Consider the following 25,323-nt stretch of genomic DNA (forward strand, 5'->3'; position numbering starts at 1 on the left):
CTCCTCCTTCCATAAGCTGAATGCATTAATCCCTTCCAACACATGCTCCTGAATCTCTTAGCTGCCTGCAGAGCAGCTGGTCTTGGCTATCCGCAAAAGCAAAGGAGAAGAAGCGAAGCAGAAAAGCCAAATTACAGTGAAAAAGAAAAAAATCAGGCTGAGCCCCTTCCAGCCCTGGTTTAAGCATCCATAGTACTAAGGGACAGATGCACTCAGCATTTTATTCTTTGATGTAACTGATGTATTTGTAGTTCAACTACAGGCAGGTATCACAGAATAAGAGAATTGTTTTGGTTGGAAGAGACCTTTAAGATCATCCAGTCCAATCCTTAACCCAGCAGTGCCAGGTCACCACTAAACCATGTCCCTTAGCACCACATCTACACAGCTTTGAAACTCCTCCAGGGATGGGGATTCCACCACTGCCCTGGGCAGCCTGTCCTACGACTTGACTACTCTTTCAGTGACATATCCCTGTCCACTATAGGGAATTTCACATTGACTAGCCAGAGCTGGCAGTGATGTCTAAAGCACCAGTAGTGCCTCATTGCTTGCCCAAGATGGAGTTTACTGCCACAGCCGTGATGTGAACCCCAAACATTCACAGAGTCCCAACTCCAGCCTCCATCTCTCTATTTAAAACAGAAGCACAGGCTGTCTTCTTCAGCTTTCTAATATGAAAAGTTGTTTATGACAACTCTATTTGTCAACTGCCTAAATGATGCTCCAGGCATCTTACATCAATAAATAATTGAAAATGCTTCTCATTTAGAAAAAGGAAAAGAAATCCTCCAACCTTAACATAAAAAAAAAAAAAATCCTGAAAATGTTACATTTATATTCCTCCCCTTCCCAAGTATATCACACTTAGTTTATTTTTTCAGGACAGGGTTTGTAAATGGCACTAGCAACATCTCAAGAACACTGGGAATGTCATCATTCTCCCCTATCCCAGTCTGTAAGTTACATGACTTCACTTTCATCCACCTACAAGAATAAGTCCCCTCTTCTTGGCTCTTTCACCTCCTCAGTGGATCAGATCATCTCATAGCTTCACAACATTCTGGAGACCTCTGCAGTGGCCACTCCAGCACTGGCAAACACTTTGGTAAGTTGGACCCACATAGGCTTTGGAAAGCTTTAACCTTCCCAAAGGTCCCAAAACATGCAGCAGCAGGAAAGCAATCAGGGAAGTGCCTTCTGAGTCCATGCCAGGTCTTGGGGAGACCTGGATTTGCCAGGCCTGTCACCTTCTGCATGGAGTAATTAAGGCCGAAGAGCTCAATGAGCCTGTTAATACAGCTAATGAGTTTCCCCAACAGCATTTGCCAGTTCCCTTTCACTAGAGGATGTCTTCTGCCCAGGTGTGGCCCTCACTGCAGCACTGTCCCAGCAAGCTTAAGATGGTAAAACCCCTACAGAGACTCCTCATTTATCTGAAAGAATTAAAACCCCACCAAAAATCCACTTAAAAACATCCACTGTGGTTTCAAATAATTTTGTACAAAATACCATAATTTTCTCCACAGTGGATTTGAAATATTTACCAACTTGGTTCCACATTGTGATGATGCACAATCAAAATATCAACCAGCACACACAAAGTAACTGCTGCAGTGGTGGAAAATGTTCCTGCTCAATAAGCTCTATGAGCACACAATTGCCTAACAGGTGGAAAAGCTCACAAAAGCAGCCACAATTGAAACAGAAAAACAGTGTTTCATGCTCATTCAGTACAACAGATACTGTCTTTTAGATGATTACTTAAATAATTACTGCTCTCCTGCTACAACTTTTATTCCTCCATGTACTCCTTGCTCTTGGATCTTCTACTCTATGCTGCTTCTTAAAGTATTTATTGCATTTCTTACTAAACAATCAGGAAGCAGAGGGGAAAACAGCACTAGAAATAATTTAGGTGATGAAGAAAGTCTCATATGGATTAGCTAGTGGGAAAAAAAAAGCAACTTATTTATGTAAAAAAGGGGACAAAATGAAAGCTTTCCAAACAAGAATCACTGAATCATAGAATGGCCTAGGTTGGAAGGAACCTGAGAGATCATCTACTCCAACCCTGCTGCCATGGGCAGAGACACCTCTGAACTAGACTTGGTTGCCCAAGACCTCATCCAACAACTCAGGTTCCCTATCCTCAAAGCAGAGGTGCTCCAGCCCTTTTATCATCCTTGTGGTCCCACCTCTGGACTCACTTCTATAGCTGTGTGTCTTTCTTACGCTGGGGACACCAGAACTGGATGCAGTATTCAAGGTGGGGTCTCCCCAGAGCAGAGTAAAGGGGCAGAATCTCCTCTCTTGCCCTGCTGGGGCTTCCTCTTGATGAAGCCCAGCACACAGCTGCTTTCTGGGCTGCATGAGGGCAATGCTGGCTCATGGTGAGCTTCTCATTAACCAACAACCCCAAGTCTCTTTCTTCAGGGTTACTCTCAACCCACTCTGCACCCAGCCTGGATTTGTGTCTGGGATTGGCCCAATCCAGATGCAAGACAGAAGGGTGCAGAATGGCTTGGGAGCCACTGGTTTTATAATCCTTTAAGAGAGGAGCAACAGGGCTTGGGACAGAAAGAGGCAAACTGAAACTTGAAAATGCTCTTTTGAAAAAAGAGATTAGAAAATTTGGGGTTTTTTGTCAAATAATGACAAATCTAGATTATGCAACGTGCTGCTCTCATGTGCTGGGATGGCAAAAGAAAAGACCTGCCTCTTGAAATCTCCACACCAGTATGACCAATGAGATCAGTCAGAAGTACAGAGCAAGGGCTGAGACACAGGACCTGACCCATCTCCTGCAGGCCAGTGTGCCATCCGACAGCACCAGTCCCTGTGGTGGTCCTTGGGATTAAACTGGGAGAGATCATATTAAATCAGCACATCTTTTTTGGTATTTTTTTTTTAAGCTTTCCACTTTAAAATCACATCAATCATGAATCACAGCATTCTATCTCTCAATCTAGCACTATGAAGACCAGATTGGCCAAACTCCTCTTGATGCAGCCCTGCATCAAGAACTGCAAGCCCTGATGCAGCCCTGCAGACTGAAGCAAGCATCAGTCTGAAGAAGTGCACCTGAAGCAAAACTAGTTTCTATGCTATTTTCTGACTTGCTAAAAAACATTTTAAATAGTATCCACTTATTTCCTAGATTTTCAAAATTTAAATACTAGGGGAAAAATTAATATTTTGTCCACCAAACCCATCTCTAATGGAATCCAGAAGAAAAAGAATATTAATACTTAGGGCGATCATTTACTTTGATGTCTGTATAATATGCAGTGACCTGTAAATGGAATGAGCTAAAACTGTCATAAATTCATTATGAGGAACCCTTCTTTGAAGAATATCTCTGCAAATGTGAGATGAAACAGGCAATATGGAAATCAGCTAATTGCAGGGCATTTAAAATCACTGGCTCAAGTGACAATACCCTTCCCCTGCACATCTACTCCAGCTGCAAAAGCATGTCAGCCAAAAACACTGGAGAGGCTGGCTTATGAAAATTGAAGTGTTGTAATTAGTTAGTAGTGATAGTGATAGGGCACCCTTCATGTAGGATCTCAGACTTAGGGGAAAAAAAAAAGGCAAAAGATGATTTTTAATTTAATTTCCCTGGGAAAGGGAATCTGGGAGTATATGGAGTACAGCATGCAGTGATCCAGACCCTACGAATGGAAACTGAAGGGAAATACAACCCACAAACAATTATATAACAGGATCCCAGCATGGTGGGGGTTGGAAGGGACCTCTGGAGGTCATTCAATCCAACTTCCCTGGTAAAGCATGGGCATGCACAGCAGCTTGCCCAGGATCACAATGTCCAGGTGGGTTTGGAATCTCTCCAGACAAGGAGATTCCACAGCCTCTTTGGGCAGCCTGCTCCAGGGCTCCAGCACCCTCACAGCAAAGAAGTTTTTCCTCCTGTTCAGATGGAACCTCCTGGATTCCAGTTTGTGCCTGTTGCCCCTTTTCCTGTCACTGGGCACCACTGAAAAGAGTCTGGCCCCATCCTCTTGTCCCCCACCCTTTAGCTATTGATCAGCATAGATCAGATCCCCTCTCAGAGTGCTCTTCTCCAGGCTAAACAGTCCCAGGTCTCTAAACCTGTATCTTGAACTGGACACTATAATCCAGCTGTGGCTTCACAAGGGCAGAGAAGACAGAGAGAACCTCCCTCAACCTGACGGTCACACTCCTCTTAACAGAACTCAGAACACCATTGTCTGTCTTGGCCACCAGGATACATTACCAGCTCATGGTGAACTTCTCGTCCACCAAAAATTCCCAGGAGAACTTCTCTGATATCACCTAACAAAGTAAGAACCAAAATACCTCTTTCCAGCGTGAAGCACAGCATTTACTTTGCCAGCTCTGTCCTGGTGCTGCTCTGGGTAGCTTTGCCTGGAGGAAACAACCCCTGTGCCCGTGGAGATGCCCAGGCAGGGAGGTTCACATGCACCCCAGCCTGCCCATGGGGTACAGGATGCGGCCTCCTTTATCCTAAAATGAATCCTGCTACCGCCTCCAACAGAATGCAGTTAGATATTACACTCATCACCCCTTTATTTAGTTCTTTTAAAATTTTAATCCTTGGCTTTCATTTACTTACCTATTCCATAGCTGCATATTTTAGTGGCATCTTTTGCTCTGTCCTTTGTTTCTTGAGCCTGAGAAGAGCAGCTTGGATGGGGATCATCTGCGGGACCTGTTTCCACAGATCTCCCTCCAGGCCCTAAGATTTGGCTGATGCAGCATCCAGGCAAAGTGGAAGGGCTGCCTCTCCTTGTGGGAAAATGTGTGGGGGAGTAGCTTTGCTCTGTAGCCCACAACTTCTCTGCTCTCTTTTCCAGCTTTCAGGGCTATAGGAAATGCAACAGGTGGGCAGAGCAGCAGCCCCTGCACATTATCAGGTCTCTGTGCACAGCTGGCAACAATCACTTGGTCCTTCTATTATTCTTATGCCTGGGCAACATGTGGAGGAGGGTAAGGATTCTGCCCTCTGGAGACCTCAGCACAGGAGAGACATGGACCTGGCCAGGGGAGGCCACAGCAACGGTGAGAGGGCTGGAAGCCCTTACCTGTGAGGCCAAGCTGAGAGAGTTGGGATTGTCCAGCTGGGAGAAGAGAAGGCTCCAGGGAGACCTCCTGGTGATCTTTCAGTGCTTAAAGGGGCTGACTGGAAAGCTGGGGACAGACTTTTCATCAGGGGCTGTTGTGACTGGACAAGGAGTGATGGGTTTAAACTCAAAGAAGGACATTGAGACTAGAGAGAAGGAAGACAATTTTACACTGAGTGTGGTGAGACACTGCCCCAGGTTGCCCAGAGAGGCAGTAGATGCTCTGTCCCTGGAACCATCCCAGGTCAAGTTGTTTGGGGCTCTGAGCAACCTGCTCTAGTTGCAGATACTCCTGTGACTGCAGGGGGCATTGACTAGGTGACTTTTAAAGGTCCCTTCTGATCAAAATCAGATCAGACTCTATGATTCTATGATACAAATTTTAATTTTACAGGGCTCTTCAGCACCATCCAACAGCACTGTGATAACAAAGTTACACACTTCAAACACAGCAATTCAAAGCTTATCTAGTGATAGTAAGCAGCAGTGCCTTTAAACACTTTAAAGTACCATATTAATTGTATTTGCACACTTAAATTTGCACTTGTGGTATTTTGCATAAGGTGGAAAGGAAAATATCACCAAATACCACAATAAATTTTACCCAAAGAGTGGCAAGCTGTCTTACTCCTTATTTATTTTATTGCCTGGACTGAGCAACCTGGCATTGCATTTCAAATCTGTTTCCTAAATGGACGTGGAATTCAGACATATGCCAATATTTGCATTACACATCACAAATTGTTTATGATTGATAGATCCATAATAGATATTCTGCACACTGTGTGTAATATCAACACAGTGCCTTCCCTTCCACATCTTACATTTTTATATAGTTATAACCTTTGTTTCAATCCTCTACTTCTCCTAGGCTTTTAATTTCACACACTTCATCAAGTCAGATACCACTGTCTGCTTTTAATGTATGGCTGCAGAAGATGGTAACTAGTATTGAATAGGGAGCCACAGGTGACAAAGGGTTTGCAATACTAAATAGTGCAGAGCTGAAGGCTAAATGGAGAGCAGCACTGGGTTGGGGAGCATCAAGATGCCATTTGGAAATAACAGCATGACAAAAATTACATTTGCAGGTAAGTAGAGTGGAAATTCATACTTATTGGGGAAAAACAAGAAGCAAAACACTGTATGTGTTATTAAAGGTGGAGTGAGAGACAGCAAGAGCAACAGAGAGAGGCAATTTTCTTCCAGCTCCAGCAGGAATTCATCTCAGGCTCTAATATGCAATTTCACTATGGAGTGTAGGGACAAAACAGTGGATTATGCCCAATTGTTTTGAGGGTTCAGATAAAAATCCCAGTAAGTAGCTTTTTGTACCAATGCAGACAAAAAAAAAAAAAAAAAAAAAAAGAAAATTCTATTAGTAAAAGCTACAAAAACATCCAAAAGTTGAACTGCCATAAATATCTAGTAAACCACCTAACACAAAATAATGCACCTTTATAGGCTGGGCGAGGAATGGCTCACAAGCAGTCTGGAGGAAAAGGACTCAGGGGTATCAGTTGATGAAAAACTCAACATGAGCCAACAATGGTTGATGGCAGCCCAGAAGGCAACTTCAAAAACACTGTGACCAGCAGGATGAAGGAGATGATTCTGCCCCCCTGCTCTCTTTAGACCCCACCTGGAGCATTGCATTCAGTTCTGGTGCCTCCAGAATAAGAGGGACATGGAGCTGCTGGAGCAGCACCAGAGGAGGCCATGAGAACAATCAGAGTGCTGGAGCACCTCCCCTGTGGGGACAGGCTGAGAGACTCAGGGCTGCTCTGTTTGGAGAAGAGAAGGCTCCAGGGAGACCTCAGAGTGGGCCTTCCAGTACCTGAAGGGGGCCTACAGGAAAGATGGGAAGGGACTTTTTACAAGAACTTGTAGTGACAGGACATGGGGGAATGGGTGGAAGCTGGAAGAGGGCAGATTTAGACTGGAGATTAGGAAGTGAGGGTGGTGAGACACTGGAACAGGTTGCCCAGGGAGGTTGTGGATGCCCCCCTCCCTGGAGGTATCACAGTATATCAGAGGTTGGAAGGGACTTCAAGAGATCATTAGGTCCAATCCCCCTGCCAGAGCAGGATCACTTATGGTAGTGTGCACAGGAATGCCTCCAGGTGGGTTTTGAAAGTCTCCAGAGAAGGAGACTCCACAACCTCCCCGGGCTATTGAAGGCCAGGTTGGATGAGGCCTTGAACAACCTGGTCTAGTGGGAGGTGTCCCTGCCCATGGCATAAGGGTTGGAACTGGATGATCTTTAAGGTCCTTTCCAATCCAAACCATTCTATGAATCTATGAATCCACGAATTTGATATTTTCAGAGGTCTCTGTGCTATCACAGACCATTTCAGAGGAAAACATACAGCTCAAGTTTGCCAAAGTAATACTAAGCTGCAGCAGTACCACACATTTTTTTATTTTACCCTTCCTGGCCACAAAGTTCTACAATGGAAAGCCATTAGAGTATGGACATGAAGATAATTAAGTTTTTCCTATTATGAACATTAAATAGTGTTGAGATTATACTCTGTGGATTTAACACAACAACGTAAAGCTAAGCAGTGAGTCCTTTCCAAACAAACAATTTAGAGATCTTCAGAAATGATCCAATGTATTATTTATTCTGGTCATACAGGTTTTCAGAATAGACTTAAAATGTTTAAAATATTAATACTTCCTTATTTTTGGCTTTTTAGCTTTCCAGAGTGACAAAACCTGGTACATGAGGTTTGTGATCTAGCTTTTTGCTAATATTTAGGGACAAAAAACCAATCCAGATTTGCTGAGTAGTAAACTCAACATTGGTACAAGTCTCTTTGTTTGGAGAAGGGTTATGATAAAGCCTTTAAATAATGCATAGTGCCCTTAAAAAGATGGGGAAACAGTTAGGTACCTCAGGGAGGAGTAACTCCCTGCACCATTACTGGTGAGGGGTTGGCCTGCTGGAAAGCAGCTCTGTGGAGAAGGACCTGGGAGTGCTGGTGGACAACAAGCTCACCATGAGCCAGCAATCTGCCCTCAAGGTCACAGTGGCCTGTGATGTCCTGAGGTGCATTCAGAAGAGTGTGGCCAGCAGGTCAAGGGAGGTTCTCCTCCCTGCTCTACTCTGCCCTTGTAAAGCCACAGCTCGAGTAACTGTGTCTGGGCTCCTCAGTTTGAGAGAGACAGGGAAATGCTGCAGAGACTCCAGTGGAGGCTACAGAGATGCTGAGGGGACTGGAACATCTCTGTGAGGAGCAAGGGCTGAGAGGCCTGGGGCTGTTTAGCCTGGGGAAGAGCAGCCTGAGAGGGGATCTGATCTATGCTGATCAATAGCTAAAGGGTTGGGGGCAAAAGGATGGGGCCAGACTCTTTTCAGTGGTGCCCAGTGACAGGAAAAGGGGCAACGGGCACAAACTGGAATCCAGGAGGTTCCATCTGAACGGGAGGAAAAACTCTTTGCTGTGAGGGTGCTGGAGCCCTGGAGCAGGCTGCTCAGAGAGGTTGTGGAATCTCCTTGTCTGGAGAGATTCCAAACCCACCTGGTCATTGTGATCCTGGGCAAGCTGCTTGGACTAGCTGATCCCTAGAGGTCCCTTCCAAGCATCCTGTGATTCTGTAAAATGCAGGAGAGCTCACCTTGGTCCAGAAGGTTTTGCAGAGCTGCTGTGGATCCATGGGAGCTGAGGTTTACTTTTAACACATGGATGTTTGTGACCTCACTTGGCATGTTGGCACCAAGCTGTGCAAGGAGACGGCATCGTCTCAGCTGTGCCTGAGCCACCAAACCTGCCAGATCCCAGCCCATCATGGGCAAAAGCAGCCTGCCTGCCTTCCCAGCCATGCCAGCACAGGACCATCACAGCCAGTCCTTCTGTTTCAGAATGCACAAGGAACCATCACATCTGCTTATTTACTTCCAGGAATAATAATCCACTTCCCAGCACAACCATATCTCATTTGAAAATTAGCACAATTTCCACGTTTCCTTACAAATATCTAGCCCAACTCTTGGGATTAAAAAAATCTCTAGTACAAATGACTTTCTTTCATCTCTCTACTCATTCTGTGCCCATCTGACACCAAACATTCCTGTTTAGCTGATAGCTATTAACTCAAGCAGTGTAGAGTGGCAGCACACAGTATCATCCCAGATCTCCATCACCTCATCCTGTTACATCCCATAACCAGCTGCAGGCTACAAGGACATAGGACTGTCAGCTCAAGATTTGCCCCACCAAATGCATTGTGTCTGATTTTGTTTTGAGGATGGAGATGCCCAGGCAGGAAGATGCTGGGAGCTGAGGTAACAGGAATGAAACCAGGACCTGAGAGATTCCATCAGCAAGTAGAGAGCTGGAGAAACCACTTGGATAAAGAAGTGAATCAAGTCAATGAGAGAACAGCAGGAAAACAATAACTGACTGTGACAGCTGCTGAAAACAAGCTTGGCTTCTTAATCTTTTCTTATTTCCTTTCTTTCCCCCCCACTCTGTTCAAGAGCCTATGATTTAATTCAAGGAAGCCTTTGATTGTGCCAAAAAATATCTTCACATGGAGCATCTTCTGTTTCACCTGGCATACAGCCCCAGCTGTATTCCCATTTAAGGAGTATTTCTGCTTTACAGGGTCAGCCTCGCTCAAGGTTTGAGCCCTGCCTAAGCTTCAAGTTGAAGCTGAGGAGATTGTGATTTGCTGACAGAGTCTTGATTCTCCCAGGAATACCTATGCTTGTAGCAGCCCATCTCCAATTCTGTCTTTAAACTGAATGAAAGCATGGGACCCTGGCCACAGCACCCAAGTACAAAAAGGCAATTTGCCTGGTGTTTGCCATGTCCTCTCATCCTCTTTATCTACTTTCCTGACCTCACTTTTTTTTTTCACCCTGACTCAGAAATACTGCAACATGAAACGCAGAGAGAGCACCACATCAAAGAGCCTAAGTTCTAAGGGAAGTGGGTTTATTTTCACTTCAGCAGAGGTGGGGGAGTTTAAGTCATACTTCAAAACACCTTAAAAAATAATAGTGATGATAATGGGACTGAAAAATTCAATGGCATCTGAGTAACAGAATTCAAGCAGAAGTATGAGAGGATAAGATAACCTACACTGGAGCAGTTCCCAGGGAACAGTTTACAATGGCATTCAGGTTATACATCTCATCCAGGCCATGTTTCTGAGGGAGATGTGAATTAGCAACCCTGTGACAATAAAGAAAGGTGGGATTAAGAAACAAGAGAGGAGAGAAAAAGGCTGGTTGTTCCTGCCACTGCCTTGCCTTGTTCCTAAAATTTCTGTTGCCTGGAAATGGCTGATGAGAAGACAGGATTATGTAAGAAAACATTCAGAAAACTAAAGCCTGAGTGATGGGTAGCTTAACCCATCCTCTAAGCAGGGAACTAAACCATCTTTACAAAGGAGAACTCGAACAGTGAACCCCTTGAAAAAAAATCCAGGAATGATGAGGACTTGACAATTTCCTGGATTAAAAAGTTGCATATATTATAGACAATGTAATCTCCTTATAGGAAGATGAGGAAAAGGAAAATAAAGCCTTTTTGGAGTGCAAGATGGGTTTTGTTTTAAAGTATATAATCTGACAGAAGCCTTTCTTGTGGTACTGTATTTTTTCTCTCCTGAGAGATGTGATAGAACAGAGTTATACTAGCCCTCCAACCCAATATTAAGTTCTATTTTCCCACCACTCCCATCAAACATAACCTGTCAATAATAAAATAACAAGCACTGTGCTGCAGAAACATCTCTTCCCAAATTTAATCAGGCTTACAATTAGGTGATACAAGAAAGCAGGCACTCAAAGTGCAAAATATATCTGTCTGGTTTTGAATACTTCGGCAACTGTGCCACCTCAGAAGACCTAAGCTGCCCTGAACTCTTCCTTGTTGTCATTCAAGTGGCATGTTACCTTCTGCAAATATTCCAACTACAGCTGAAGGTTAGTTTAAAATCAAACCTGCTATACTTTTTCCCATTTTTTTTAATCCAAAAACCTGATAATTTTGTTCATTTTTTCCCTTTTCCTCTGCTTAACAACAAAGCAGAGGTCTCTAAACCAAACAAGTAGTGCCTTGCAGTCACCCGTCTTCCAGTTCAAAACAAACATGCTTACACTGGTGATGAAGCTAAATGCACTGCGGATGCTGCCAGAAAAGGTGATCTTCTCAGCAATGTTCCTGAGGCACTAAAAAACCACAAATCCTGCTGCCAGGCGAAGCTGTGCTGTCCACTGAGGCATCAGTGATGCAGAATGGCAGGCAGCAAACACCTCATCTGGAGACTGAGGCAGAAATCATCTTCCCTGCTGTTCCACCAGCACTTGAACAATAGAGTTAGGATGGCAGAACCAGCTCTGCAATGCACATGTCCTTGTGCAAATCAAGGATGTGTGTCTGGAAGTGGAAATATGAACTATCCAGGTTGCTGGAGCTTGTGCCCAACCTAAACCTCCCTTGGGGTAACTTGAGGCCATTTCCTCTCATCACTTGTTACTTGGGAGAAAAGACTGCCCTCCACATGGTTCCAACCTCCTTTCAGGGAATTGTAGAGAGTCAGGTTTACCATCAGCCTATTTTGTTTCAGGCTGAACAACCCCCAGGTCCCTCAGCTGCTCCTCACTTGATCTGTTTTCCAGACCCTTCAACAGCTTTGTTGCCCTCTTTTGGACCTGCTCCAGCATCACAATGTTTCTTGGGGTGATGGGCCAAATCTGAACCCAGTATTTGAGGTGCAGCCTCACCATTGCTGAATACAGGGGGACAATCCCTGCCCTGGTCCTGCTGGGCACACTGTTGCCAATCCAGGCCAGGATGCTGTTTGCTTTCTTGGCCACCCAGGTATATGTTGGCTTATTTTCAGCTGGCAAATCCACAGCTGGTGGTAATAGTTAATGTGAAATTATGCTGCTGATGTTTCCCCTTTGGTCTTACTGACAGAAGGAAGAAAACCCAAACAATCCTACGTGAAGAAAAGCTGCAATGAAAGAGTGGAACCGGACGTGAAATTTTGCACCCAACTGTGAGAAGTCTTCAAGAAGTTAAAGCAGGCAAAGCCCCAGTCAGACAATTCTAAAGCTGACATTCTTCCAGCTTTAGAAGAGGAGAAACGACTTCTCAGAAATGCCAGAAGTGACTCAACTGTGATTTTTAAGCCACATCAACAGCATCCTAGTTATTTCAAGTAGCACTAAGGCTTTACCTGCCATTTCCTTCCTGTGAGTGGAAGTATGAGCCAGCAAGGTGCTCAAATCAGGGGAAAAGAAACACATAAAACGACTCCTGCAACTGCTGTGTTAGGAATAAATTGCTTTTTTTAATCACAAACTGCCTTCCTGGTGAATTTTAAAATATGTAACCCAGGAAGACCAGAACAAATAGTATCTGTATAAGCAGGCCATTTTCTTACTGCTGGTTTACTCCCAACCCCTTTGCAATATGGACACACATGTTTCAAAGGGTGTATATTGGACCTGCAAAGGAGGCGAGAGAATGGTCTCGTGGAAGTGCTCACTCCAAGATCAAGTGGAGCCTAATTCAGGAAGACAAGCAGGAAAAAGTTGTGTTTTGCACCTTCTCTGGGAGCTTTGCAGAGGGTTCTGACATTGTGGAGGAAATCCTCTTGCCGCCTGCTGTAAGCTGTAGCTGGAATGTGCTGCACGTTGCATATTTCATGACAAAAGCAGAGCCACGTTATTTCATTAGATAAGCGATAAGTGCAATCCTTACCAAGTTTTCTTGGTTCCTGGCTGCTATTTTCTGATCATCTTCTCCCCCATTTTTCATGTATTTGACCTCTTCCACTGGTTTGATCCTATACTCATCTGAGCACCAAGAAAACAAAAAACAAACAAAAAAAAAAAAAGAAAAAAAAAGAAAAAATAATAATTTTTGAACCAGTGTTGTTCAGCAGCTGGGACAAAAACCAAACTAAAACCAAAACAGCTAGCTAGAAAAGACCCTAATTAAGTAAAGTAACTAAAAAGTACATGTATATAGTTTCAAAAGCTTAAATGTGGCTGATACCAAGAAAGCTTTTCCTGACTGAAACTTCAGTGAGAATTTACAGTTCTGGTTTCTAGGAGCTCTGTGGTTCAGTACAGCCACAGCACCATGAATAGGGGACATGTGGTATGCACTCTCCCTCACATCCCTGATTTCCTGTATAATAGGTCTAACACCAGCAAGTTCTCTGCTCCTCCATCCCCCCTGCATTTTCATCATCAGTGGGCAAACAAGCGATGTACAGTAGTTACTAGAGAGAGGAGTCTGCTCGTGGGTGCTCCTTGCATTGAAAAAAGCTTTTTTAAAAAGCAGTGCTGACGGAGGCTATTTAAAATTTCAGTTAAAAGCCAACCCCCCCACCCCCCAACACCCAATCCCTAATGCTACTGCATTTGGTTTTAATTTTGGTTTTCCTGCCCTGTTTTAATGGAGCTAAAGCTAAAGGTACACAATGCACAGTCATACAGTGATTTCTGGAAAAAGGGACCCATGCTGACCATCTTCCTCTCCCCACTCCCCCCTCCACAACCATTTTTCCCACACGTGAATATTTTCCAAAGTGAGAAAATAAGTAAGAGAAGTAAGATTCCTGGTTTGCCCTTAATGTTCATCAGCTAGGCACTTCAGCTTGTCCACTAGATTTCAGGAAGAAGTTCTTCAATACAAGAGTGGTGAGACTCTGGAATGGTTTGCCTAAAGAGGTTGTAGATGTCCCCTCCCTGGAGGTGCTCAACGCCAGGTTCAATGAGGCCTTGAGGGAGCAGCCAAGTCTAGCTGAGAGGCATCCCTGCCCATAGCAGGGAGGTTGGAATAGATGATTTCTCAGGTCCCTTCCAAACTAGGCCATTCTATGCTTTTATGGAATACTGAATTCCCAGCTCCAGAGTCACTACTGAAATACATCGAACACAAATGCACTACCCCACAGCAACAGCTTCACTAAAACTTGAACAGAGTTTTTATTTTTTTTTCCCTTTGGTAGGACAACATGTGACACAGGGTAAAGTGGTTCTTCTCTCTAGCCTGCATAGTCCTTGCAGTCCCAACATTATCACTTTCTGCTCTGGTTATCTTTGTAACATGTGAATCCATCAGAAAAACCCCCAGAGTTTTGCATCCAGACTCCTCCAGCCAGGATATATGCAAAAAAGAAACTTGATCCCATGTAAGTGGAAAATGTTGATCCAAAATTAAATGAGTCATGGTACACTGGGAATAAAAGGAAAAATCTGGGCAAATTAAAAGAAACAGCACGAATTTGATTCTATTTCTTTGGGTTTTCAAACTATTTATCTCACTTGCTAAGGGAAAAATAAAGCCTAAATGGACTTTTCTGGGTTACTCAGTTGTTAAAAATAATCAGAATTATTTAAAAGGAAGTTTCTTTTCAGGAAATCATTAACCACAGAGTGCAGAAGTTAAATAAGCCTAAACCAATCTTCTTTCAAAGATACAACATGGTTTTCCATGTATAGAATTATAAAGGTTGTAAAAGACCTCTAGGATCCTCAGGTCCAGCTGTCAACTCAACACCACTATGCTCGCTAAACCATGTCCCCAAGTGCCATGTCTACACATTCTTTGAACACCCCTAGGGACAGTGACTCCACCACCTCCCTGGGCAGCCTGTTCCAATGTATGACCACTCTTGCAGGAAAGAAATTTTTCCTAATATCCAAACTAAACCTCCCCCTGATACAACCTGAGACTATTTCCCCTCACCCCATCACTTGTTACTTGGGAGAAGAGACCGACCCCAACCTGGCTCCAAGCTCTCCATTCAGGGAGTTGTAGAGGGACAAAAGGTCTCCCCTCAGCCTGCTTTTCTTCAGGCTGAACAATCCCAGTTCCCTCAGCTGCTCCTCACAAGACCTGTCCTCCAGACCCTTCACCTGCTTCATGGCACTTCTCTGGACCTACTCAAGCACCTCAATGTCCTTCTTGGAGTGATGAGCCCAAATCTGAACCAAGTATTTGAGGTGCAGCCTCACCATTGCTGAGTACAGGGGGACAATCACTGTCCTGGTCCTGCTTACCAAACTATTACTGCATCGGGCCAGGATGCTGTTAGCCTTCTTGGCCACCTGGGCACATGTTGGCTCATCTTTGCCCAGGTGTCAACAAAGGCAAATCCACAGCTGGTTAATGTGAAATCTGCTGCTGATGTTTCCCCTTTAGACCAAAGCTGAATTTGGCCTAGGCCATATCCATACACATATTATTTCTTCTAGAATTTAAACAATAAACCTGTGAATTTATCAAACAGCAGCATCCCTGATATGGCACCTCAAAAGAGATGGAAGAATTGCAGACAATATTATTAGATCTGTAAACGTGAACAACAATTCTGGGTTTTTCTTGTTTTCAATGTAATTTAGCTCCTCTGGAGGTGACAATTCATAAAACCAAAGAGGCTGAGCACAATGAAGCCTGGGAATTAGAAGGACTTGATTGACTGCAGTATCTAACTCACATTTTTCTCACTGCTTCAATGATCTCTGTTGTGATTAGCAATAAAACCCACACGCTGCAAAAGCATAAAACTCCCACGGTGGCACAGAGGGATGTGAATAGGAAAAGCAATGAGAAAAAGAAAATAGCACAAAAGAGGTTGCACAACCCACAGCTAGTCCATGTAGACTAAAAGAGAGCGGCACATCCAACCCTGCCTTGTAAAACATGAGTAAGGTATGGAGCTCCTGACATTCAGTGGCAAAAATAACCTTGGAGACATGCCTCCTTCTTAGTCCAGCAGATTAATTGTGCTTGAAAACCAAGCACCTGCCCAGGCAGGAGAACATCCTATGCAGACTGTATGTCAGGGGTGCTTCCCTAGAGACATTGTCTCTTGTAGCAAGTGGACAAGGGCACTGTCCATGTGATCCCAGGATGGCTGTGTCTGATGACTGCATTATTCTTCAAATGCCTTTCTGTAATACCCAGTATCATCTTCCCCGCTATTTTTTTGCCAGGAACTGAGGTCAGACTCACAGGTTGGTAGTTCCCTGGCTCTTCCTTCATGCCCTTTTTGTAGACAGGAATCACATTTGCTAGCTTGCAGTCAACAGGGACCTCCTCAGGCTCCTAAGACGTTTGAGATGATCAAGAGGTCATTCCATAACATCCACCAGCAACCTCAGAACTCCAGGGTGAATCTCACCAGGGCCCATGGACTTGTGGACATTCAGCTGATACAGCTGGTCCCTTACAACTTCAGTGTCCTCAAATGGAAAGTGACTGTTCCCACACTCATGGTCCTCTGACCAAGCAGCCTGAGGTTGTAAGTATTATTAAAGCCTGAGTTAAAAAACTAATCATTGAATGCCTAAGCTTTTCCTTCATCTCTTAGGCAGGTGACCATTTTCAACCAGTCCCAGTCCCATGTTTTTCTCCACATCTTTTCTCGCTATTAACTGCAGTGGAGATCTCCCTGAATGGTGTAGGATTCATAAAGAAAATAGATGTTAGAGACTTGTGGACAGAGGATAGGTGAGGATAATGATTACAACATGGACATGGGACATGAGATGCCTGGGCAGCCTATTCCCACTCTTTGTGGCTATTCTTCCTTTCCACCTTCAGCTCCACATGAGTGTTTTTTAGAAATCATTATCAACCAAAGTTCTCAAAACTTAAGTTCTCAGTCTTAAATTCACATTGAACCTGGCCTCAGATCCTTCAAATGCAGCTTTGTTTGCCAGATGCATCAGGTAGCCCTGGAATAGTGGCAAAGACCTTTGCACAGATTTCTTGTGCAACTTCCAGATACTTCAAACAGTGTTAGTAAGTTTGCTTCACCACAATATTTTAGTTATGAGTAGAGTAACTACTCAACTATCTGAGCAGCACAGCACAGTTGACATTACTCTTCCTTCCATCCTACCAGTTGCAGAAGAAGTGCAAATGCCTGGACAATTCATGCCTGAAACATGCAGCAGTGAGGAAGTTTCCAGAAATAAACCAGTCATTTTTCATTACATTTTCAGGACAAGTTGAATGCACCATGCCAAAGAGCAAGTCTTACTGCAGAGAAATCCACCTTCCCCTCAGGAGCACACAGATAAAAGAAACTCAAGAGGTCAAAGTAGAAGATGTTATTGGAATTACTCTTTTAATAAAAAAACCTGCAAGATTAATCATAGAATCACAGGTTGAAGGGGACACGTGGAGATCCTCTAGTCCAACCGCCTTGCTAAAGCAGGGTCACCCACAGCAGGTTGCCTAGGATTCACTCAGAAGAGCCTGGCTCCATCCTCCTGACATTCACCCTTTAGATATTGATAAGCACTGAGAAGATCACCTCTTGGTCTTCTCCAGGCTAAACAACCCCAGCTCTCCCAGCCCTTCCTCATAAGGTGGATGTTCCAGGCCCCTCAGTGTCTTAGTGGCTCTCAGGCTTTGGTGCCTACATAAATGATTACCAGAGAGGAGTGCCACGCAGCTAGCAGCTCCATCGAGCCCATGGTGTTTGGAGCAAGCAGCACGTGTACCAACACCACACCAACATGGGAATGCAGCACTGGCCTGTGGAAAAACAGTGACCAACCTCTGAAATGAGTTAACAGGAGCAGCAGAGAGGGTTGAGCCATGGGCAACTGTATTATCAGGTTCTCCTGGAGATGAAGGGCATAGAATCATAAAAGACCTTTAAGATTGTTTGAGTCCAACCTAACTCAACTACCATGACTACTATGAAGTACCATGCCTACACAATCCTTACACATCCCCAGGGATGGTGACTCCACCACCTCCCTGGGCAGCCTGTTCCAATGCCTGACTACTCTTGCAGGAAAGAAATTTTTTCCTAATATCCAAGCTAAATCTCCCTTACCACAACTTAAGCCCATTTCCTCTCATCCTATCGCTAGTTACTTGGGAGAAGAAATCAGTGATGTAAGTTTGAAGTAACAGTATTACTCATAAGCTCTCTCAATTTCCTATCACAGGCAAAATATTTTCCTTAAATTAGGGAGCACAAATACAAGATATTGGCAACATCAGCTCACATTGAGCAGTCACTTGCTAGAGGGTGATATAAATAGATATGATTCCACATTCAAAGGGGAGAGAAAACAGCTGAGCAATTACACTGCCACAGAAAATAAAATAAGGTGTAGCCAGGTGACTATGAGCCCTACAGCTTCCCAGGCTGGCTAAGGCATACCTGGAAACATCTACATTCTGAACTAGTCATTGCACTGAGTAAAAAACCTAACCTACCTCTGACTAATTTCAGTAGCTATTGAATTAAGCTGCTAAAATAAGAGTAACTACCAAATCACAGCTAAAATGTTGGTATTTGTACCTGCAACCTTCCTGCTAGCTGAGAAGAAACAATAAATTTTGCTCACAGGTACCCCTCTAGTACCAGGAGACCTCATTGTGTCCTTCCAGTACTTAATGGAATGTGGAGGAGGGACTGGGATCCCCAGCTCAAGAAGGGCAGGGAACTGTCGAAGAGAGTACAGTGGAGGCTACGAAGATGTGGAGGGGCTTGGAGCACCTCTGTGAGGAGGAAAGGCTGAGAGACTTGCGGCTGTTGAGCCTGGAGAAGAGCAGCCTGAGAGAGGATCTGATCAATCCTCAGCAAGAGCTAAAGGGTGGGGGGCAAGAGGATGAGGCCAGACCCTTTTCGGTGGTGCTCAGTGATAGGACAAGTGGCAATAAGCACAAACTGGAGACCAGGAGGTTCCATCTGAACAGAAGGAAAAACTTCTTTAGTGTGAGAGTGCTGGAGCCCTGGAACAGGCTGCTGGAGTGCTGGAGAGGTTGTGGAGTCTCCTTCTCTGGAGAGATTCCAAACCCATCTGGTCACAGAATCACAGGATATATTTGGGTGGAAGAGACCTTCAAGATCATCTAGTCCAACCTTCAACCCAGCACTGCAAGGTCACCACTGAACCATGCCCCTAAGCACCAGGTCCACATACTGTTTAAACACCTCCAGGGATGGTGACTCCACCACTGCCTTGGGCAGACCAGTGTTTGATAACCCTTTCCATGTAAAATATTTCCTAATATCCAGCCTTGCAATATTGGGAACCTGCTCTGGGTGACCCTGCTATATCAGGGGTGTTGGACTAGATGATTCCCAGAGGTTCCTTCCAACCCTCACCAGTCTGTGATTCTGTGAAAAACAAACAAATGAAGAGACAAACCTTGAAGGACGTCATGGGGTTTATTGTCATTAATGGCTTTAACTGAATATAAAAAGTAGATTAAAGACAGGTTGGAGGAATGGGCCCTTGATCTCTTCCCTAGAGGTAACAACTTCAGGTATTTGCAAAAGGCTTCTAACCAGGTTGTGCTTTATAAGGTAAGAGTGTACCTGGAATAAAGGATGCTAAATTCATCTTTTGATTTTTACCTTATGATTTCTACTAAAGCAAATGTATCTTTTTGAGATATTTTGATCTGATGGATGAGAAATTAATCCAGAGAAATTCTGAAATTTTGACTGAGATTAAGCAGGACGTAATTCATTCTGAGACTCAGCAAGACCTTTAAAACAGTGAAATTAGAATAAAGGAAATTATACAAAGTTCTATGAATATTTACCTTGCTAAAGAGTAATACCCTTTTTCTCTTTTTCCACATATGGTTTTATATCAAAACCAAAACTGAAACATTTTTACTTTTTTTTTCTTGTGCCAGATGAAAAATTGAGTAGGACTTGACAATCTTCAGAGGTCCCTTCCAACCCCTATCATTCTGTGATTCTGCAATGAATATAGTAACAATTATAGGGCCCTATCATTTGGAGTATGGTATATCATCCATAAAGTGATGAATCATTGAATAGTTTTGGTTGGAAGAGACCTTCAAGATCATCAAGTCCAACTGTTAACCCAGCACGGCCAGGTCACCATTAAACCATGTCCCTCAGCAACATATCCACACAGCTTTTCATTCCCTCCAGGGATGGGGACTCCATCACTGCCCTGGTCAGCCTGTTCCAGGGCTTGATAAAACTTTCAGGGAAGAAATTTTTGCTAATATCAAACCTACATCTTTATATCCAACATGTATCTTTATGCTTGTCCTGGTCTGAGCGACCAGCTCAGGACAGAATGTAGAATTTACCCCAACTGGAAGTTAAATAGAAAAAATACTTACAAAAGTAAGCAAAGTACGAAAGTATTAAGGTAAAAAGCACCTATACAAGCAGAATTGGCAATGGCCTAGCCTGTAGGGGCTCGCTATGCAGCAAAAATAGCTTCCTGCCCCAGCAAGGCCTCCCTCCTACACAGCAAGTGAAAGCAAAAGCTAAGAGCTCAGAGCTGAGTGCTGAGACCTGACCGGAAGGTCTGCTCCCTTACATAGGGATAATAAAGGAAGAGGAATGGAATAACATATTATAACATCCGATGCCTCCCTCTGGGGACTTTCCACCCCCTCTGGAGTTCTACTCTATGGTATAACAGTTAATCCTTAACCTACAACAATGCTCCTTTCACAAGTGAGAATCAAGTATTGTCTTCCATTGTGTGGTATAGTATTTAAAAAAAAAGAAGATCCCAAACAACTCCAGTGGAGGAGGAATGGCTTCACAGGGCTTCCAGAGCAAATAGTGAGTTGAAGAGAAGCAGCCCCACTGAATTGAAAGAAAAACAACATAAAGGAGTCACAAATAAAAGACAGAAATATCGTTCAGTGTAACAGCCACCACAAAATCCATCACAGAACACAGACCAGAAAGCAGAAATGCCCCTAACAGCAAACTCTTTGGAAGGGCAAAGGAGAGTTTCTGAGTTGAATATGATGCAAAAATTCTCAGTAGGCAAATCTTATGAATGAAGATCTCTGTCTGGAAACAGATAATTCTACTCAAACATGTCACCCGGTTGTCATGGCAACATGATAGAGAAAAAAAGCTCTCATTAATAATGATGTGAGTGATAAATGAATGTATCAACTTATAATATTGAATCAATTACTAGAGGAGGGGGGAAATAAAGAAAACTGTGGTTGTTCCAATGAGAAAAATTTCTTCAGCACTTCCAGACATCTTTCTAAGTGCCATTACCACAGCAACATTGGTAATGACGCTATTTCTGACTCTGTTAAAGAAAAACAACACCAGGAAAAAACATAACTCCACCAAATGTCTGGATTCACTGTGACTTCTGGAGAAACCTTTTGTTAAAGTTTTAAAATATATAAATAAATAAAGCACTGCTTTGCTTCTCCATTCCAGGCATCTAAGGATGAACAGATTTGGCTCTGCTGTCATTAAAAGGATAATGGGCGAGCCTCTCGTCTATTTTTAGGGCTGGATCAAGTATCAGACAGGAGGGAAGTGGTACTTCAGTCACACCATGAAGAAGAAAGTTTCTAACCACACCTTCATTCTCCTGTGCTTCATATTTTTCTTTAGTTTCTATGGAAGAACATGCCAAGATTTACCCTTCATCCATAATGAAACACGTCTGTTCTGCAAAATCTGAACTTTTTCTCTAACAAATTTCTCTTTACCATACTTATTTCTGCCAGGTGCAGCAAGAACTCCTACTGCTGTGATCACGAGGAATGCCATGGATCAAAGATCCATGTGCTCCCCTCTCTCAAAGACTTGAAAGCTAAAAGCTATATTTAGATAAAGGACTGAATTGCCTGCTCTAAAAATATTTGTAAAATATCATAAGAGATTTTGATGCAACTTAACTGAAACATAAAACAGCAGGTGAGCCACTTAGATGCTAAACAAAAAACATGCCAAGGATGACCTACGGTGCCACTGCAAAGGAGGAATAATAGTCTGAGCTCCACAGCCTCACTGGTAGGACCATGAGCTTAACTCTGGAAAGAGCCAGGCTAGACACCAGGAAAAATCTTAAACTGCAAGGCAGTCAAAGGGTAGAATTAGATTGCTTGGGTGGTTGCAGTTTCACAGATTCACAGATTGCATTTGGTTGGATAGGACCTTCAAAGGTCAGCTTGTCCAACCACCTTGCAATCAGCAGTGACATCTGCAGTTGGATCAGGCTGCCCAGTGCCACATCAAGTCTGATCTGGAAAGTCACTAGGGACAGGGCCTCAAACGCCAGGGACAGGGCCTTTCCATCATCAGGGGTCTTCAAAGAGTCATCATCTTTGAGTAGGACAGGCTAAAGTCCATCCTGTTTTGGAGCACAGGAGGGATGAGATGAGCTACTTGGATTATTCCACCTATGTTACTGTATGTGATTACCAGCTGCTTGCATATCAGCAGAAGCTATGTCAAAGACCCAAGAAAAAGTAAACAGTTAAGAGAAAGGATTTGCAAAAGCCCTGTGAATGTTTCTCAAATGAAATACTAGTTAATGGAGGATATCTGAGCTTGAAGCTCCAGCTTCCAGCACTCAAGGAAGCAGTATCTACATGGTTCTTCTCATTCTATGTGGTTGACTTAATTGCTGTGGGGGTAGATTTCCAATCCACCTGGGTGTGGGTTGAGAGTGAAATTTTATCAGAGACCAGCCAGCATCGGGTGAGGAGCCTGCTGTCTTCCTCTATCATCAACCCTCAAAGTTATCAATTTGTAGGCAATTCTAGATCTAGTGATTATGTTGTTTTTACTAACATGAGCTACACGCAAAAAAAAAAAAAAACAGCTAAGGAAAGGAGTCAACCCTTTTTGTCTCCAAGAACCATCTGAAAATGCTCACTTAGCTATCCCAAATGATGATACCTTCCTCTAATCCAATCTAAAATACAGTCACTGCTGGAAGCCCAGGCAGTGGACACCACCAGATATTAAACAGAGAATAACTGCACAAAACCCACACCAGTTCTGCCAGCAAAACAGAAATCATCCGACAGCTTAGCTGTTTAAAACTCTGAATGTACCACAAAAATCACAGCACATCTGGGAAGACCGCCCTCAAGTATTTTAAATTCTTCCCACACAACCCTAACACATGCCCAAGGAATGCTAAATACTGCTTCTGCACAAGGCAGATGTGACTGCCAGGGTGGCGTTTTTGGAGGGGAGACTGAGACATTCGGTATAACAAAATCCACACCCTACATGGAGGGCTTCTGCAGCATTGGAAGGACACTTGCTCTAAAGCTTAGGTGGGATAAAGGTTGCTCTATTCAAAGCTATCAGGTAGTTCCTCCCATAGCCCCATGTCACATCCAGTGCTTTATGGAACATAACTCCCTCAGGGGTGAAATCTGCCTGAAAAATTTTAGTAAATTCCCTTCTACTGCCCTTTTCCAAGCCTAAATCACGACAGCACTCCCCTCAGGCCAACAGATTTGACAGGAGCACAGCTCCATTAATGGACATCATTTTGATCTGTGTTGCTGTAGAAGCACGAAAACTCATACTGACACATTAACCCTATCCTTCATTAATGCTGTCAGAAGTTTCCAGTGCTGCCAGCTGCCCACAGTTCTCAGTCCCTTGGGTATCTCTGTCCACTCCTGCAAAAGGCCTAGTCTGGGATAGAAGGTGCCATTCCAATGTCTGCAACACCATTGCTCATCCAGCACCTCAGTTCATGTATCTCAGATCTGGTTCCTTTTCCTCCTGATCTAATGAGTGGCAGATGATCACGAAGCCATAATTTAGCTCCCCTGTTTCTATAGGTTTAATGTTTGAATTTGATAAACAGCAGCAGGTCTAGGGAGGTTCTCCTCCCCCTCTACTCTGCACTGGGGAGATCACACCTGGAATACTGCGTCCAGTTTTGGACTCCCAGTTCCAGAGAGACAGGGATCTACTGGAGAGAGTCCAACAGAGAGCTACAAGGATGATGAAGGAACTTGAACATTTCTTCTTTGAAGAAAGACTGAGAGAGCTAAGGCTGTGTTGTCTGGAGAAGAGAAGGCTGAGAGGGGACCTTACTAATGTCTATAAATATCTGAGGGATGGGTGTCAAGAAGAAGGGCCAGTCTCCTTTTGGTGGTGCCCAGTGATAGGACAAGGAACAATGGGTATAAACTGGAACACAGGAAGTGTGGGAAGATGCATAAACAAGTGAAAAATACTGACTACCTAAACCCACTTAAAACCAGTGTCTGCATGTGGTAGGAGGAGGATCAGAAATCTCAAAGTCCCCTGGACCTCAGGAAGGAAGGCAACACTCTGCTGCTGCTCTGCTCCAACACAGCTCCCTGTCAGAGGCCAAATCCACCAATGAATCCCTCCAACCATGTACACGCTGCCAGCAGCTGGTTCATCCACAGGGAAATGTAAATTCACATGGCACTGGTGAGGCCTCATCTCAGGTACTGTGTGTGGGTCTTGGCCCCTCACTTCAAGACAGACATTGATGTGCTGAAGCAGGTCCAGAGGAGAACAATGAGACTGGTGAGGGGTCTGGAGGGAAAGTATTATAAGGAGAGGCTGAGGGAGCTGGGGTTGTTTAGCCTGAAGAAGAGGAGCTTCAGGGGGGACCTTATCACACTGTACAATTAAATGAAGGGAAGTTGCAGTAAGGTGGGGGTCAGGCTCCTCTCCCAGGCAACTTGTGACAAGACGAGACGGCATGGCCTGAAGCTGCACCAGAGGAGATTTAGGTTGGGTGTTAGGAAGCATTTCCTCATGGAAAGGGTAATTAGACACTGGAACGGACTGCCCAGGGAAGTGGTGGAGTTGCTGTCCCTGGAAAGACTGGATGTGACACTTAGTGACATGGTGTAGTCAATGTGGTAGTGTTGGGTCATAAGCTGGACTTGATCTGAGAGGTCTGTTCTAGCCTCAATAATTCTGTGATTCTGTGAAAGGTACCACAATTTCAGTGCCCATTTCAATACCTCAGAAAAAAGACTTAAAAATACAACCTCGATACCCTCAACATCCATTCAGTTACTACTAAGCACATGGTTTAAGCCTCACTTGTGCTATCTTTAATCACAAATCATTTTGGTTGGAGGAGACCTTTAAGATCATCACGCCCAACCATTAACCCAGCATTGCCAGGTCACCACTAAACTATGTCCCTCAGCACCACATCTACACGGCTTTGAAATCCCTCTGTGGATGGAGACTCCGCCACTGCCCTGGGCAGCCTGTTCCAGAACTTGACAACCCTTTGGAGGAAGAAATTGTTCCTCATGTCTAACCTAAACCTCCCCTGGCACAACCTGAGGCTGTGTCCTCTCATCCTGTCACTTGTTCCTTCTGAGAAAAGGCTGACCCCCAGCTGGCTCCAGCCTCCTTTCAGGTAGTTGTAGAGAGGCAGAAGGTCTCCTCTCAGCCT

General features: G+C 44.1%; 1 protein-coding gene across 1 annotated transcript in view; it reads right to left on the bottom strand.

Moving 5' to 3' along the window:
• Positions 1–25,323, bottom strand: part of C10H1orf21 (chromosome 10 C1orf21 homolog) — a 77,271-nt gene that overhangs the window by 40,225 nt on the left and 11,723 nt on the right. Inside the window, exon 2 of the mRNA XM_054384400.1 lies at positions 12,857–12,951. Within this exon, the coding sequence (XP_054240375.1) occupies positions 12,857–12,951 (95 nt within the window). The remainder of the gene's footprint in view (positions 1–12,856; positions 12,952–25,323) is intronic.

This window comes from Indicator indicator, chromosome 10 (assembly GCF_027791375.1).
Source record: "Indicator indicator isolate 239-I01 chromosome 10, UM_Iind_1.1, whole genome shotgun sequence".
Taxonomy (NCBI): Eukaryota; Metazoa; Chordata; class Aves; order Piciformes; family Indicatoridae; genus Indicator; species Indicator indicator.